The sequence below is a fragment of the Octopus sinensis genome, linkage group LG8 (assembly GCF_006345805.1).
Source record: "Octopus sinensis linkage group LG8, ASM634580v1, whole genome shotgun sequence".
Classification (NCBI taxonomy): Eukaryota; Metazoa; Mollusca; class Cephalopoda; order Octopoda; family Octopodidae; genus Octopus; species Octopus sinensis.
Window position 1 is genome coordinate 17,249,408 of NC_043004.1, and position 15,062 is coordinate 17,264,469.

At 35.6% G+C, this 15,062-nt stretch overlaps 1 protein-coding gene across 1 annotated transcript in view; it reads right to left on the bottom strand.

Moving 5' to 3' along the window:
* Positions 1 to 13,750, bottom strand: part of LOC118764414 (protein PIF-like) — a 30,366-nt gene extending 16,616 nt beyond the window's left edge. The window contains exons 1-4 of the mRNA XM_036505181.1: positions 13,741 to 13,750; positions 12,696 to 12,872; positions 10,340 to 10,369; positions 1,290 to 1,475 (exon numbers count right to left, since the gene is read on the bottom strand). Coding sequence (XP_036361074.1) covers positions 1,290 to 1,475; positions 10,340 to 10,369; positions 12,696 to 12,858 — 379 coding nt within the window. The 5' untranslated portion in view covers positions 12,859 to 12,872; positions 13,741 to 13,750. The remainder of the gene's footprint in view (positions 1 to 1,289; positions 1,476 to 10,339; positions 10,370 to 12,695; positions 12,873 to 13,740) is intronic.
* Positions 13,751 to 15,062: the final 1,312 nt, after the last annotated feature.

Sequence of the window (15,062 nt, forward strand, 5' to 3'; positions counted from 1 at the left end):
TGCTCGCCATGAAACATATGTACCCCGGATCTTTCCTACTCCATTCCGTAACTCTTGTATATATATATATATATATATATATATATATATATATATATATATATATATATATATATATATATTATATATATATATATATACACGACAGGCTTCTTATCGTTCCGTCGGCCAAATCCATTCACAAGGCTTCGGTGGCCCGCAGCAATTGCAGAAGCCACTCGCTGAAAGTTTCACGCAGTGGGACTGAACTCGGAACCATGTAGTTGGGAAGCAAGCTTCTTGGCAGGTATCTATTTACCTTTCAGACGTCTATATACATATATATATATATATATATATATATATATATATATATATATATATAGATATATATATATATATATATATATATATATATGGTGTGTGTGTGTGTGTGTGTGTGCGTGTGTGTGTGGTGTGTGTGTGTGTATGTATAACAATTTAATAAATAAAACATATGCATACATACATACATATATGTACATACCTACATCTATATGTATATATACATGCATATATGAGTACAGGACACCACAAATAAACGTAGAACACAACGAGAAACGAAAACATAAACCAAACAAAGAAACGGACTTTTTCTAACAACGAAAAACAGAGTACAACACAAACAACACAGGGAACATTCCCCTATATATATATATATTATATATATATATATATATATATATATATATATAAGCGTGTATGTATGTTTGTTTGTTTTTTACTTTTTCATTCATATGACTGCAGTCATGCTGTAACACCGCCGTAAAGGGTTTTAGTCGAAGAAATCGACCTCAGGACTTATTCTTAGTAAGCCTAGTACTTATTCCATCGGTCTCTTTTGCCGAACCGCTAAGTGACGAGGACGTAAACACACCAATATTGATTTTCAAGTGGTGGTTTCAAGTGATTTCACGAGGCTTTGGTCAGGTCGAGGTTATAGCGAAAGACACTTGCCCAAGATGCCAAGCAGTGGGACCAAACCAGGAACCATGTGGTTGGGAAGCAAGCTTCTTACCACACAGCCACGCCTGCGCCTATATATATATATATATATATATATATATATATTTACATATACATGTGTATGTGTTTGTGTAGATGTGTTTACGTGTGTATTGAGAGAAAATTACATAGATAAGACAGAAAGATAGATAGATAGATAGATAGATAGATAGATAGATAGATAGATAGATAGATAGACAGACAGACAGACAGACAGACAGACAGACAGACAGACAGACGGACGGACAGACAGACAGATTATATACCCCCTGCTGGTGATGGTGTGCAACTTTCTCGACAAAGATAATTTCGTTGACATCCTTTCCCTTCTAGGAACGAATAACCTTCTAAACAGCAGCTCGCTCTCGGCTTTCTGTTGTAACACTTCCAGTACGTTCTACATCTACCTTCCATTGGGAACGTCGAATGGTCTGGCAAATGTCTACAACGATCTTTTGAAATAAAATATAGAAATAAATTTTAATTTGTTGTAAATATATTTAATGATTTGCTTCATATGTAAAAGGCTATAAATGTATGAAATAATAGATTGTATCTTGTGTGATTTGCAAGTACTTTACCGACCAGAAAGAAACGAAAGCTAAAGCCAACCTTTATATGACCTGGACTCATTAAGTAAAGGGAGATAACCAACTATTTAGATGCATTTAATCCAATTTGTCGAAATCTGCCTGATTTAATTTTTTAATTAATTATAAAAGAATTATTTCTCGTTTGACTTAACACCAGCAATTTCAAGTGAGACGGAATTAATCGGTTACATCGATCCCAGTACTTGACTATTATATCGTCCCCGAAACGGGGAAAACCAAAAGTGACCTCAGCGGAATTTGAACTCAGAACGTGAATAGCCAAAATAAGTGTGATTAAGCATTTTCTCCGACTTTGTTAACTATTATACAAGCTTGCTGCCATAATAATTTTTTTCTACTATAGGCGCAAGGCCTGAATTTTACTAGGGAGAAGCGGATAGTCGATTATATGGACTGCAGTGCTCGACCTCGAAAGGATGAAAGACAAAGTCGACCTCGAACTCAGAACGTAAAACCGGAAGTAATGCGATTAAGCATTTTGCCCGAAGCCTTAACGACTCCGCCAATCCGACAGTCTACCGATTCTAGCTGGCGATGTTGACACTACTAAAATATTTAAAAAGTAATGCACTATATACTTTTCTACTCTAGGCACAAGGCCCGAAATTTGGGGGCAGGGGTACGTCGATTAGATCGACCCCAGTACACAACTGGTACTCAATTTATCGACCCCGAAAGGATGAACGGAAAAGTCGACTTGGTGGGATTTGAACTCAGAACGTAACGGCAGACGAAATACCACCAAGCATTTTGTCGTGCTAAATTTCTTATTTCTTTATTGCCCACAAGTAGTCAAACATAGAGGGGACAAACAAGGACAGTCAAAGAGATTAAGTCGATTGCATTGACCCCAGTGCGTAACTGGTACTTAATCTATCGACCCCGAAAGGATGAAAGCCAATATCGACCACGGCGGAATTTGAACTCAGAACGTAACGACAGATGAAATACCTATTTTTTTACTACCCACAAGGGGCTAAACACAGAGAGGACAAACAAGGGCAAACAAACGGATTAAGTCGATTATATCGACCCCAGTGCGTAACTGGTACTTAATTTATCGACCCCGAAAGGATGAAAGGCAAAGTCGACCTCGGCGGAATTTGAAGTCAGAACGTAGCGACAGACGAAATACCGCTAAGCACTTCACCCGGCGCGCTAACGTTTCCGCCAGCTCGCCGTCTTCAAAAGTAATGCACTATTTAGGTATATTTGTTTAGTATCGTTGTTTCCTATCCGTGTTTTTGGTATCAAACACTCCTTACTAATGTTCTCTGTGAGGTCACAAGGGAATGTACAGCTTCAGGTAAGTCAATCTGTTCTGTCCCTCTTTCCCTTTCTATCTTTCTCCCTTTCTCTCTCTCCATCTGTCTTTCTTTCTGTTCCTTTCTCTTTCTCTCTCATATTTTTCTGTATGTGTATCAAGAGAGGGGGAAAGTGTATATGTCTATCGTGTTCAATTAATAAACTGTAATATATTTCTCTCTCCATCTCTCCCTCACTCCTTCACTCCCTCCTTTTTTCACCCTCTCTCCTTCACTCCCTCCTTCTTTCACCCTCTCTCTTTCTCTTTCATTAATCTGTCTTAATGGGCATATTACTGCGCGCGTGTGTGTTAATGTATGTGTAAGTCAGTGTGTGTGTCTGTGTGTGCGTGTCTGTGTGTGTGTGTGCGTGAGTCTGTGTGTGTATGTGTGCATGTGTGTATTTGCCTCTAGTGCCAAAAAGTACAGTTGCCAAAACAAGCTGCAAATCCAGTCAGCTGTACCAAATCTTCTACATCCAAGCAGTTTCACCAAATCGACTCAATTCATTCAAATAGTACAGGAATCTATTTGAAATAGAAACATTATATCATGAATAGCAACGCTTTTATGCTCTTGGCCACTGATGCACGAACGAATAACGACATAATTTTGATTAATTTATTCTACAATGCATGCAGGCATACTGAGCTGATATCAACGTCAACTTACTGCCTTGGTTCTCAGCAAACTCAATATCTGCTGTTTGTTTCATTTCACTAAGATTCAACATACATATATAATTTCCTTTTCGTTCAGTATATATGTTCACCTATTCCTGACTTAGCTATTTCTTGTCTCATTAAGATTTTCTATGTTCCTCTCCTACGACCTTTACGGACTTTCCAGTATCTCTTTAATAAGACTTTTAGCAAATGTTTGAGTTCTTATGGATGCCTTTCTTGAATATTAGCTGGTATATAGCATACATGTAAATTCGTTTTATTCTATGTTATAAGTATTTAATAATTCTTTTGTTAACATTGTGTGGATTATGATATTCATATTTCATGTAATGTAGGCTCTCTATACACTTATGTTCTAATTGCAGTTTTGGCCCTTTCACCAAAACATCAATAAATTGCTATCGATTGCTGTTTCCCATTTTTAGTGTAAAATAAACTGGATTACGACATCACGACGAACGGGTTTCCGTTGACACAGGGTTGGTAAAGAGTATATATATAATATATTTAGCATCACAACTTTAATATATCCAGAGTATTTCATTTATGTCTTACGTATTTATCACTGAGGAGGGAAAAATTCTTATGAAATTGGGACCAATACGGTAATAACGGAATTGTTTAGAAATTTCTATCAGTTGTTTCGAGACGCATAAATTATAATGGTTATTGACAATTTTGACTTTTTTCGGCATATTTGGCATTATATTTTTTCTTTTGCCCTTATTTTATAAGTTATTTATAAATTTAACCTTTAAAGGTATTTTTTATATGCTGGCCATTGATACAATTTTTTTTCGAAAACAATTTTATCCAACATTAGTTGTAAATTGAATAGTGTTCACTTCCGGATTCTCTCACTTTGTGAAAGTTTCTAGTTCGAATCACACGTTTCTCGAGATGTGCTGAAGATTTTCTATTTTGGATATATTTGGGGTACTTATGTCTGCTCAGGACTTAGTGCTTGCTTTTTCCATGGGTATGAGTAAGTATTTCATTTATGTCTTACGTATTTATCGCTGAGGAGGGGAAATTCTTATGAATTAACCCCGAATTGGACCAATACGGTAATAACGGAATTTTTTAGAAATTTCTATCGGCTTGTTTCGAGACGCATGAATTATAATGGTTATTGACAACTTTGTCTTTTTTCGGCATATTTGGCATTAGAATTTTTCTTTTGCCCTTATTTTATAAGTTATTTATAAATTTAACCTTTAAAGGTATTTTTTATATGCTGGCCATTGATAATATTTATTTTCCAAAAAAATTTGATTCTACATTAGTTGTATATATATATTATATATATATATATAATATATATATATATATATATAATATATATATATATATATATATTATATATATATATATATATATATATATACATACACAGAGAGGGAGATTTAGTGGTTGTAGCAACTGACTACGAAATAAAGTATCCGTATATACTATCAGTATCTGTTACCTGTGTTATAACCGGGCAATGGTGTGAAGGGGCACCATATACGTCGAGCGCAAGTGACAAAAGGATAAAGAAAGGTTTATCAGGAACCAATGCATATCATTAGAAAATAGAGAAAACCAAGCACATCGATTATACCATGTTTAAAGCTTGTATATTGATACAAAGCTAACAGATGTTTCTAATCAGATTACCTACAGAATGCAGTTTATACATAAATGCGAGAATAAAATCCTTCATCTTCATAGGTCATTCGAATTAAGGCAACAAATCTTCATCAGAATGAAAAACAAGAGCATACAATATAAACAAAAGGAAGAAGGAAAAGGGAATTCCACTGTGTGTGTATTTAAAGTTATTACCTATTGGATCGACTGGATGTGGTGAATCACACTTTTCTTTACAGTGATAATCACGGCGACATCCTCTTCCTGGTTTAAAAGAATAACCCCACTGGCAGCATTTCTCTACTGCTTTTCCGTTGTAACATCTCAAGTATTGTCTACATTTGCCAGGCACGCGGAGTTCTGATCCCTCTGGCATGTTTCTGCAACGATCTATACAGAGTAAAATAAATTGGGTATCATTCATAGTGTACGATATAGAACTGAATATTGTTACAGAAAACTGTTAAAACACACACAAATATAGACCAACAGAGAGGACAAAAACATCTACTCAGATACATAGTTCATAATGCATGTGTATATATATATATGTGTGTGTGTGTGTGTGTGTGTGTGTGTGTGTGTGTGTGTGGTGTGTGTGTGTGTGTGTATGTATGTATGTATGTATGTATGTATGTATGTATGTATGTATGTATGTATGCATGCATGTATGTATGTATGTATGTATGTATATGTCATGATTCAGTTTATTTTAAGATTTCTTGCCAATAGAGAAAGAACCGCTTTCTAACCTAGATCCAAGGCTCCTTCATTTGGATTTCAACACCAACAACAGGATATTTTTGTTTGTATATATGTATATGTGTGTGTGTATGATTGTGAATGAGTATGTTTTCTCTCTCTCTCTCTCTCTCTCTCTCTCTCTCTCTCTCTCTCTCTCTCTCTCTCTTCTCTCTATGTATATATATATTATATATATATATATTATATTAAATTAGAGACAAAACCACTATTAGGCAAATCAAACAATGAAAGACTTAAGCTAATACACATGATTAATTATATTATTTAAATATGTAACAATTATTAAAAAATATAATTAATATCCACTACGATCGAAACGATCGTAGTGGATATTAATTATATTTTTTAATAATTGTTACATATTTAAATAATATAAATTAATCATGTGTATTAGCTTAAGTCTTTCATTGTTTGATTTGCCTAATAGTGGTTTTGTCTCTAATTTAATATAATATAATATTTTACTATAAAATTGGATTCAATCCTAAATCTGATTTTTCCCTGTAAGTTTGGATTTATTCCCTAATATTTATTATTATATACATACATACATACATACATACATACATACATACATACATACATACATACATACATTCACAGAAAGAGAGAGCGAGAGAGATTGTCCTTGTAACTGAAAATCCAGAAGGCCAACTCGACGAAATCATTTCATGAGAAGCTTATAAAACCATAAAATCAAGAGATATGATTTAATTTCATTTGATCTAGTTTCAACTCATGAGTTGTGGCCATGCTGGGGCACCGCCATTTCGGAGAGATTAATAGCTATTTAACCGCGTGAATTCCACTGGTTTACAGCCGTTTCATAGTCTTCTCATACTATTAATTTCAGCATGGAAGAAATTATGCGTACATGTTTGTATTAATATGTATACTTATCATTGTACAATGCAATTGTATGTTCGCAAATTGATGCAAAGGAAGAAATCTAGCTGATCTGTTCACCAGAACATAGTTACTCCGACAATTCAACTCTGTATTCATCAGTGAACACTATTGGGATAATGGATAAAATATCATCATAAAAAACATCTCTAAGGATATTGTGGATTTTGTCAACCCGAAATTATAGAATACACAAATTTGGTGAGTGTCTTTGGAGGCAAACATTTGTGAATATATTAATGAAGAATCTATACATATTTATAACTATATGTGCCTGCTTAGGAGTTGTAAGATGTGCGTGTTTGTGTGTGTTTATGTATGTATGTACGTATATATGTATATATTTATACATATAAATATACATATATACATACATATATATGTATATATATATATATATAGATAGATAGATAGATAGATAGATAGATAGATAGATAGATAGATAGATAGATAGATAGATACATACATACATACATACATATGTATGTGTGTGTATAACCACATGTGAACTGTTGGGGATTTTCTTCCTCAGTCTGCCTTTCTATTGGACTTTCCTCTGTTTCCGAAGAAGTGCGTCTGTTCGAAACGTTAAACCATCTTTCTTTCCTTCCCTGAGCGTCTGCTAATACTTTACATGTACCACATCCTCATGTTGTTGTGTTTTTTGGGGTGGTTGTCCTTCATTTTTGGATTTACTATATGTATATATATATATATATATATATAGTGAGAGAGTGAGAGAGAGATACATATATATATATTATATATATATATATATATATATATATATATATATATATATATATATATATATATAAAACCGTCAAAACTTTGTTTATTTTTAGGTTTTTGATTATTATTAGTGTTGCTTAGTATGTTTTGTTAAAATTACTGTTAATTTTCAGATATCATCAGAAAAAGGCAATTAAAATTCATTAAAATGACAGATCTAGCTGACTTTCAAAGACGTCAAATTGTTGGTGTTCGTATGGCAGGCGCTAGCGTAACGAAAACAGCCGAAATATTTGGTGTCTCAAGAAGTAGTCTCTAAAGTAATGACAGCCTTTGAGAAAAATGGAAACTCCTCGTCGAAACAAAACTCCAGAAGAAAGCCAAAATTTTCAGATAGGGATCGCTGAACTCTTATGCGAATTGTTAGAAAGGATCACAAAAGTACAGCTCCCAAAATTAATGCAGAGCTTAATGACCACCTCGAGAACCCAGTTACTACAAAAACTGTTCGCCCGGAGCTGCACAAACGCGGATTTCACGGAAGGGTTGCAATCAGAAAACCTCTACATTCAAACACAAACGTTACAAAGCGTTTAGAGTGGAGTAAAAACCTACAGAATTGATCCCTAGAGCAGTGGAAGAATGTTATGTTCTCGGATGAGTCATCCTTTACGTTATTTCCGACCAACGGCCGAGTATACATGTGGAGACAGACAAAAGAAGCATTTGACCCAGACAGCCTTCTTCCGACTGTTAAACATGGTGGAGGATCTGAGATGATCTAGTGGAGCTATATCTTAGAGATCCGCCGGCCCAGTGGTTTCCCTTCATAGCAGAATTATTTGTCAATACTCTTTAAGCATTTTATCTGATCAAATTCATCCTATGGTTGCGGAACTATTTCCAGAGGGAAATGCAATCTTACCACAGAGCGCCTATACACGTTTATACATACGTATATATACAGGGTATCGATAAATAACCTTTACAATTTGAAACATTCAGAAAAGAGTAAAAAGTACAGATGACTCAGCAGAGTTTATTACAAAACAGATAAAGTTTAATTAGATACGCCAGGACATTCCCAGGTGGATTCCAGTGGTTGCACGCAACACATCTAGATGTTGCAATACAATAGATTGTAGAAATTGCCAGGATAATTTATGAACACCGTATATATAGGGTGATTGAAATGTAACTCCCGATTTTAAAATACCTATAAATTATTTGATTGTAATTTTTAACCAAAAAAATGGATATGAGAGGAGAGCTTTTAGTATGAGGTTTTATTTAAAATTCGATATGGGCTCCAGATGTTGCCACCAGCTTCTTGAGTTGCCCGGGAATTGCGTCAACTGGAACTTTGGTGGGATGTGAGATGATATAACTTCTCGTATTCGCCCTTCAAGTTCTTCCAAAATCTTTGGTTTGGTATAGTAGACTTATTCTTTTAGCCAACCCCAAAGAAAGAAGTCACAAGGTGTTAAGTCGGGACTCTTATTTGGCCATTCATGCAGACCACGACAAACCATCCATCTCGTGGAGTAGTGAGCATTCGGCCATTTACGAACAACAAGAGCAATACGATTACAAAGAAAATGTTCATACTTGAAAAACAAACACAAAAATATCGAGAAAAAAATTACAAATGATATATTGATGTATAGGCGTAGGAGTGGTTGTGTGGTAAGTAGCTTGCTTATCAACCACATGGTTCCGAGTTCAGTCCAACTGCGTGGCACCTTGGGCAAGTGTCTTCTACTATAGCCTCGGACCGACCATTTGGGGTACTTAGTTGTGCTCATGACTTAGTGTTTGCTTCTTCCATGAGTATGAGTAAGTATCTTTCTTTGCCACATGTATCACTGACGAAGGGAGGGTTCTTTTTGAACTAACTCTGAAATCGGTCCGATATGATAATAATGGAATTTTTTAGAGATTTCTGTCGACCTTTTTCGAGTAGCGTGCGTACTGGGAAAAAATTATATGGTAAATGGACAATATGTCCAATTTTCGGCATATTTGGCATTAGAAAATCTTTCGTTTGTCCTTATTTATAAGTTGTTTATAATCTAACCTTTAAAGGTATTTTTTAATGTGCTGGCCATTGATAAAAAAAATGTTCGAAAGAATTTTATCCTACATTAGATATATATAGATAGATAGATAGATAGATAGATAGATAGATAGATAGATAGATAGATAGATAGATAGATAGATAGATAGATAGATAGATAGATAGATAGATAGATAGATAGATAGACATATATATATATATACATATATATATATATATATACATATATGCATTTATGTATGTAAGTGTGTGTGTATATCTTTGTGGGTCTGTGTTTGTCCCCCCAATATCTCTTGACAACCGATGCTGATGTGTTTACGTCCCCCTAACTTAGACCGATAGAATAAGTACTAGGCTTACAAAGAATAAATCCTGAGGTCGATTTACTCAACTAAGGGCGGTGCTCCAGCATAGCCACAGTCAAATAACTGAAACAAGTAAAAGTGTAAAATAGTAAAAAGAGTAATTTATAGGTATTTTAAATATTTTAAGATAGAGAGTTACTTTTCAATCCCCTTGTATATAAGCATACATATCAACATATGTATGAATAGATAGACAGGCAGACACAAGACAGATAAGTAAAAGGAGATTGCATGCCTTGCAGACCATGTGGGTCTGGCTGTGGATGTGTTGAATGACACGTTTCTTTGCAGTGATAATCACGGCGACATCCCCTTCCTGGTTTAAAAGAATAACCCCACTGACAGCATTTCTCTACTGCTTTTCCGTTGTAACATCTCAAGTATGTTCTGCATCTGCCAGGCAAGGGGAGCTCTGTATTGTCTGGTATGTGTCTGCAGCGACCTGTGTAAAATAAAATAGATAGATAGATAAATAGATAGATAGATAGATAGATAGATAGATAGATAGATAGATAGATAGATAGATAGATAGATAGATATATAGATAGATAGATAGACAGACACAAACACAGAGACAGACAGACAGGCAGATAGGCAGGCGGACATACACACAGAGAGACACACAGGCAAATAGATAGATAGATAGATAGATAGATAGATAGATAGATAGATAGATAGATAGATAGATAGATAGATAGATAGATAGATAGATAGATAGATAGATAGATAGATAGATAGATAGATAGATAGATAAGTTTCTTTATTGGCCACACAGGGCTGCACACAGATGGGACAAGTTACAAGGTAGAACTTTTCTTTTGGGGGAGAAAAAAAAGGTGGCGTAGGTTTTCGATCAAAAGGGATCGTAAAAGGGAAAAAAGAACAAAAAAAAGAAAAAAAAGAAAAAAAGAAATAAGGGAAAAGGAACAAAAGAAAAGAAAAATGAAAAAAGAAGAAAAAAGAGGAAAAAAAGGAAAGAGGAAAAAATACGATCAATAGGGATCGTGTATCACAGTGTCATGATGTATGGTGTAAAGGGGAAAGCAAGTAAGGTTTATCCGTGGGAAGAAAAGCCTACGAAAAAGACCACGGTAACCTTGGTCAATATTGTTATATGTTACCACATTTGTTTGCAAGTGGGTAACCCTCTGTTTTCAATTTCTGGGTTCATAAGATTATGCTCAAGGTGGCTTCGTCATTCATACGTGCCATTCTTGCTACATTCACCCATCTATTTTTAAAACATTCGCTAGACAAAACTTGCCTCTCTACTCTCACTTTCCTTTTCAAGTGGTACTTGAAGAAGTTGATGAGAGATTGACCAGAGAGGAAAGTGTTTGTCTCCAATCTTTTCAGACGCGTCCACCAGATACATTCTTTCGCCATAGCCACAAGGATGATGAAAATAGCTCTTCCTTCCCGTTTGAAGGAAGGAGGCGTGACAATATTGACGATAGACTCAGCTGATAAACCGACTCGTCCCACACGTGACAGCAGTTGTTCGAGATAAGCCCACAGGTCGGAAATTGTTGGACACTGCACGAGTGCGTGCAGAACGGTTTCGTCGCTCTGACCGCATCTCGGGCAGGTCGGCAGACAGGCAGGCAGGCAGGCAGACATACAGACAGGCAGATAGATAGATGGATAGATAGATAATAGAGAGAGAGAGAGAGAGAGACAGAGAGAAAGAGAGACAGACAGACAGACAGACAGGCAGACAGGCAGGTAGGCAGACAGGTAGGCAGACAGACAGACAGACAGACAGATAGATAGATAGATAGATAGATAGATAGATAGATAGATAGATAGATAGATAGATAGATAGATAGGAAGATAGGTAGGTAGGTAGGTAGGTAGGTGGTAGGTAGGTAGGTAGTAGATAGATAGGAGACAGTACAATCTGATATGACTGTTACCTACAATCTTCTTCTACTGAATTATCTTCATAGTGGAATGCATAATATTGGTTTCAAAATTTGGCCCAAGGTTAGCAGATTTTGGTGGAGCGGTGAGCAGATTTTGGTGGAGCAGATTTTGAGTTGATTATATCGACCCCGGAGTTCAACTGGCACTTATTTTATCGACACCGAAAGAATGAAAGGCAAAGTCCACCTCGACAGTATAAGAACTGGTAACGTTAAGATGGACGAAATCCCGCTTTGTCCTTTGCCCACCCCCACTCGCGGTAATACTTCTGCAGCTCGACGCCTTAGAATATTTGTTAATCGGACACAACTTCTGCCAAGGTAGATATCCATTGGAAACACTAAAATTCTAACATAACTTTAATGTCTGGTGAGAATTGTATATGTCAACCTGTTCATTACTTATTCAATTAATTATTATAGGTGTTTCCATAAATTTTATATGCAAACACCAATACGTATCGCAATGAAATAATACCTGTACCATTCGAAAAGATCGCAACTTTCTATAAGATTATATAACAACGTCATAATTTTCTCCTCTTATTCCTACTTAAGCATGTGTGTGTGTCTGTGTGTGTGTGTCTGTGTGTGTGTGTCTCTGTGTGTGTCTGTGTGTGTGTTTAAAGTTATTACCTATTGGATCGATTGGATTTAGCGTTGGATGTGGTGAATCACACTTTTCTTTACAGTGATAATCACGGCGACATCCTCTTCCTGGTTTAAAAGAATAACCCCACTGGCAGCATTTCTCTACTGCTTTTCCGTTGTAACATCTCAAGTATTGTCTACATTTGCCAGGCACGCGGAGTTCTGATCCCTCTGGCATGTTTCTGCAACGATCTATACAGAGTAAAATAAATTGGGTATCAGTCATGCGTACAATATAGATTGGAAATTGTTACAGACCCATATGTATTCACTCACACGTACACACACAAATATATACAGAGAGAGGGGGAGAGTGAGGAAGAGACAGACAGACATTAAGAGTGCGAGAGAGAGAGATATATGACAACAAACTTTGGATGGAAGATCATAAATCCTTTAATGTATTGTAACGTACGTATCTCACAAACCACATCTTTTAGTTGCTCTCTTGCTCATCCATTCTACATTACAACACAGGAATTTTTTCTGAGCGCACTCAAAAGTGTTTCACATAAATGAACGTAAAAAATACACCCACCCACACATACTCACACACATATAGATGTGCATACATATATTATATATATATATATATATATATATATATATATATATTTATTTATCTTTTACTGAATTCAGTTCGAGGGCTGCGACTATGCTGGGAGCCCGCCGTTAGCCATGCTACACATTCGTTATTTAAAAACATTCTCTGATGTTTTTAAAGTAATGAGACCTCTTCAATAGCCGTTGACTCTTCAATAGAAAGTCAACGAGTATTGAAGAGGCTGCAAGACGAAACAAAAATTTTAGGAAAAAAAAAATAAGTAAATGTGTGGGAACGAACCGATGGTTGTGTTAAAGAATAGTGCACTAAACGCGAATGACCCTCCCCAAAACACTAGAATACATGCATATATATATATATATTATATATATATATATATATATATATATATATATATATATATATATATATATATATATATATATTATATATATATATATATATATATATATATATATATATATAATATATAATATATACGTGGTTGTTGCTCACCTCTGAGATCGTGTGGTGGGTCTGGCGTTGGATGTGGTGAATCACACTTTTCTGCAGTGATAATCACGGCGACATCCTCTTCCTGGTTTGAAAGAATAACCCCACTGGCAGCACTTCTCTACTGCTTTTCCGTTGTAACATCTCAAGTATTGTCTACATTTTCCAGGCACGCGGAGTTCTGATCCCTCTGGCATGTTTCTGCAACGATCTATACAGAGTAAAATAAATTGGGTATCAGTCATACGTACAATATAGATTGGAAATTCTTACAGAGACCCATATGTATTCACTCACACGTACACACACAAATATATACAGAGAGGGGGGAGAGTGAGGAAGAGACAGACAGACATAAAGAGTGCGAGAGAGAGAGATATATGACAACAAACTTTGGATGGAAGATCGTAAATCCTTTAATGTATTGTAACGTACGTTTCTCACAAACCACATCTTTTAGTTGCTCTCTTGCTCATCCATTCTACATTACGACACAGGAATTTTTTCTGAGCGCACTCAAAAGTGTTACACATAAATGAACGTAGTTATTACCTATTGGATCGACTGGATTTGGCGTTGGATGTGGTGAATCGCACTTTTCTTTACAGTGATAATCACGGCGACATCCTCTTCCTGGTTTAAAAGAATAACCCCACTGGCCATTTCTCTACTGCTTTTCCGTTGTAACATCTCAAGTATTGTCTACATTGCCAGGCACGCGGAGTTCTGATCCCGTGGCATGTTTCTGCAACGATCTATACAGAGTAAAATAAATTGGGTATCAGTCATGCGTACATATAGATTGGAAATTGTTACAGACCCATATGTATTCACTCACACGTACACACACAAATATATACAGAGAGAGGGGGAGAGTGAGGAAGAGACAGACAGATATTAAGAGTGCGAGGAGAGAGAGAGAATATGACAACAAACTTTGGATGGAAGATCATAAATCCTTTAATGTATTGTAACGTACGTATCCACAAAACCACATCTTTTAGTTGCTCTCTTGCTCATCCATTTACATTACAACACCAGGAATTTTTTCTGAGCGCACTCAAAAGTGTTTCACATAAATGAACGTAAAAAATACACCCACCCACACATACCACACAAATATAGATGTGCATACATATATGTATATATATTATATATATATATATATATATAGATATATATATATATATATATATATATATATATATATATATATCTATATATATATATATATATATATTATTCTTTTACTGAATTCAGTTCGAGGGCTGCGACTATGCTGGGAGCCCGCCGTTAGCCATGCTACAAATTCGTTAATTTAAAAA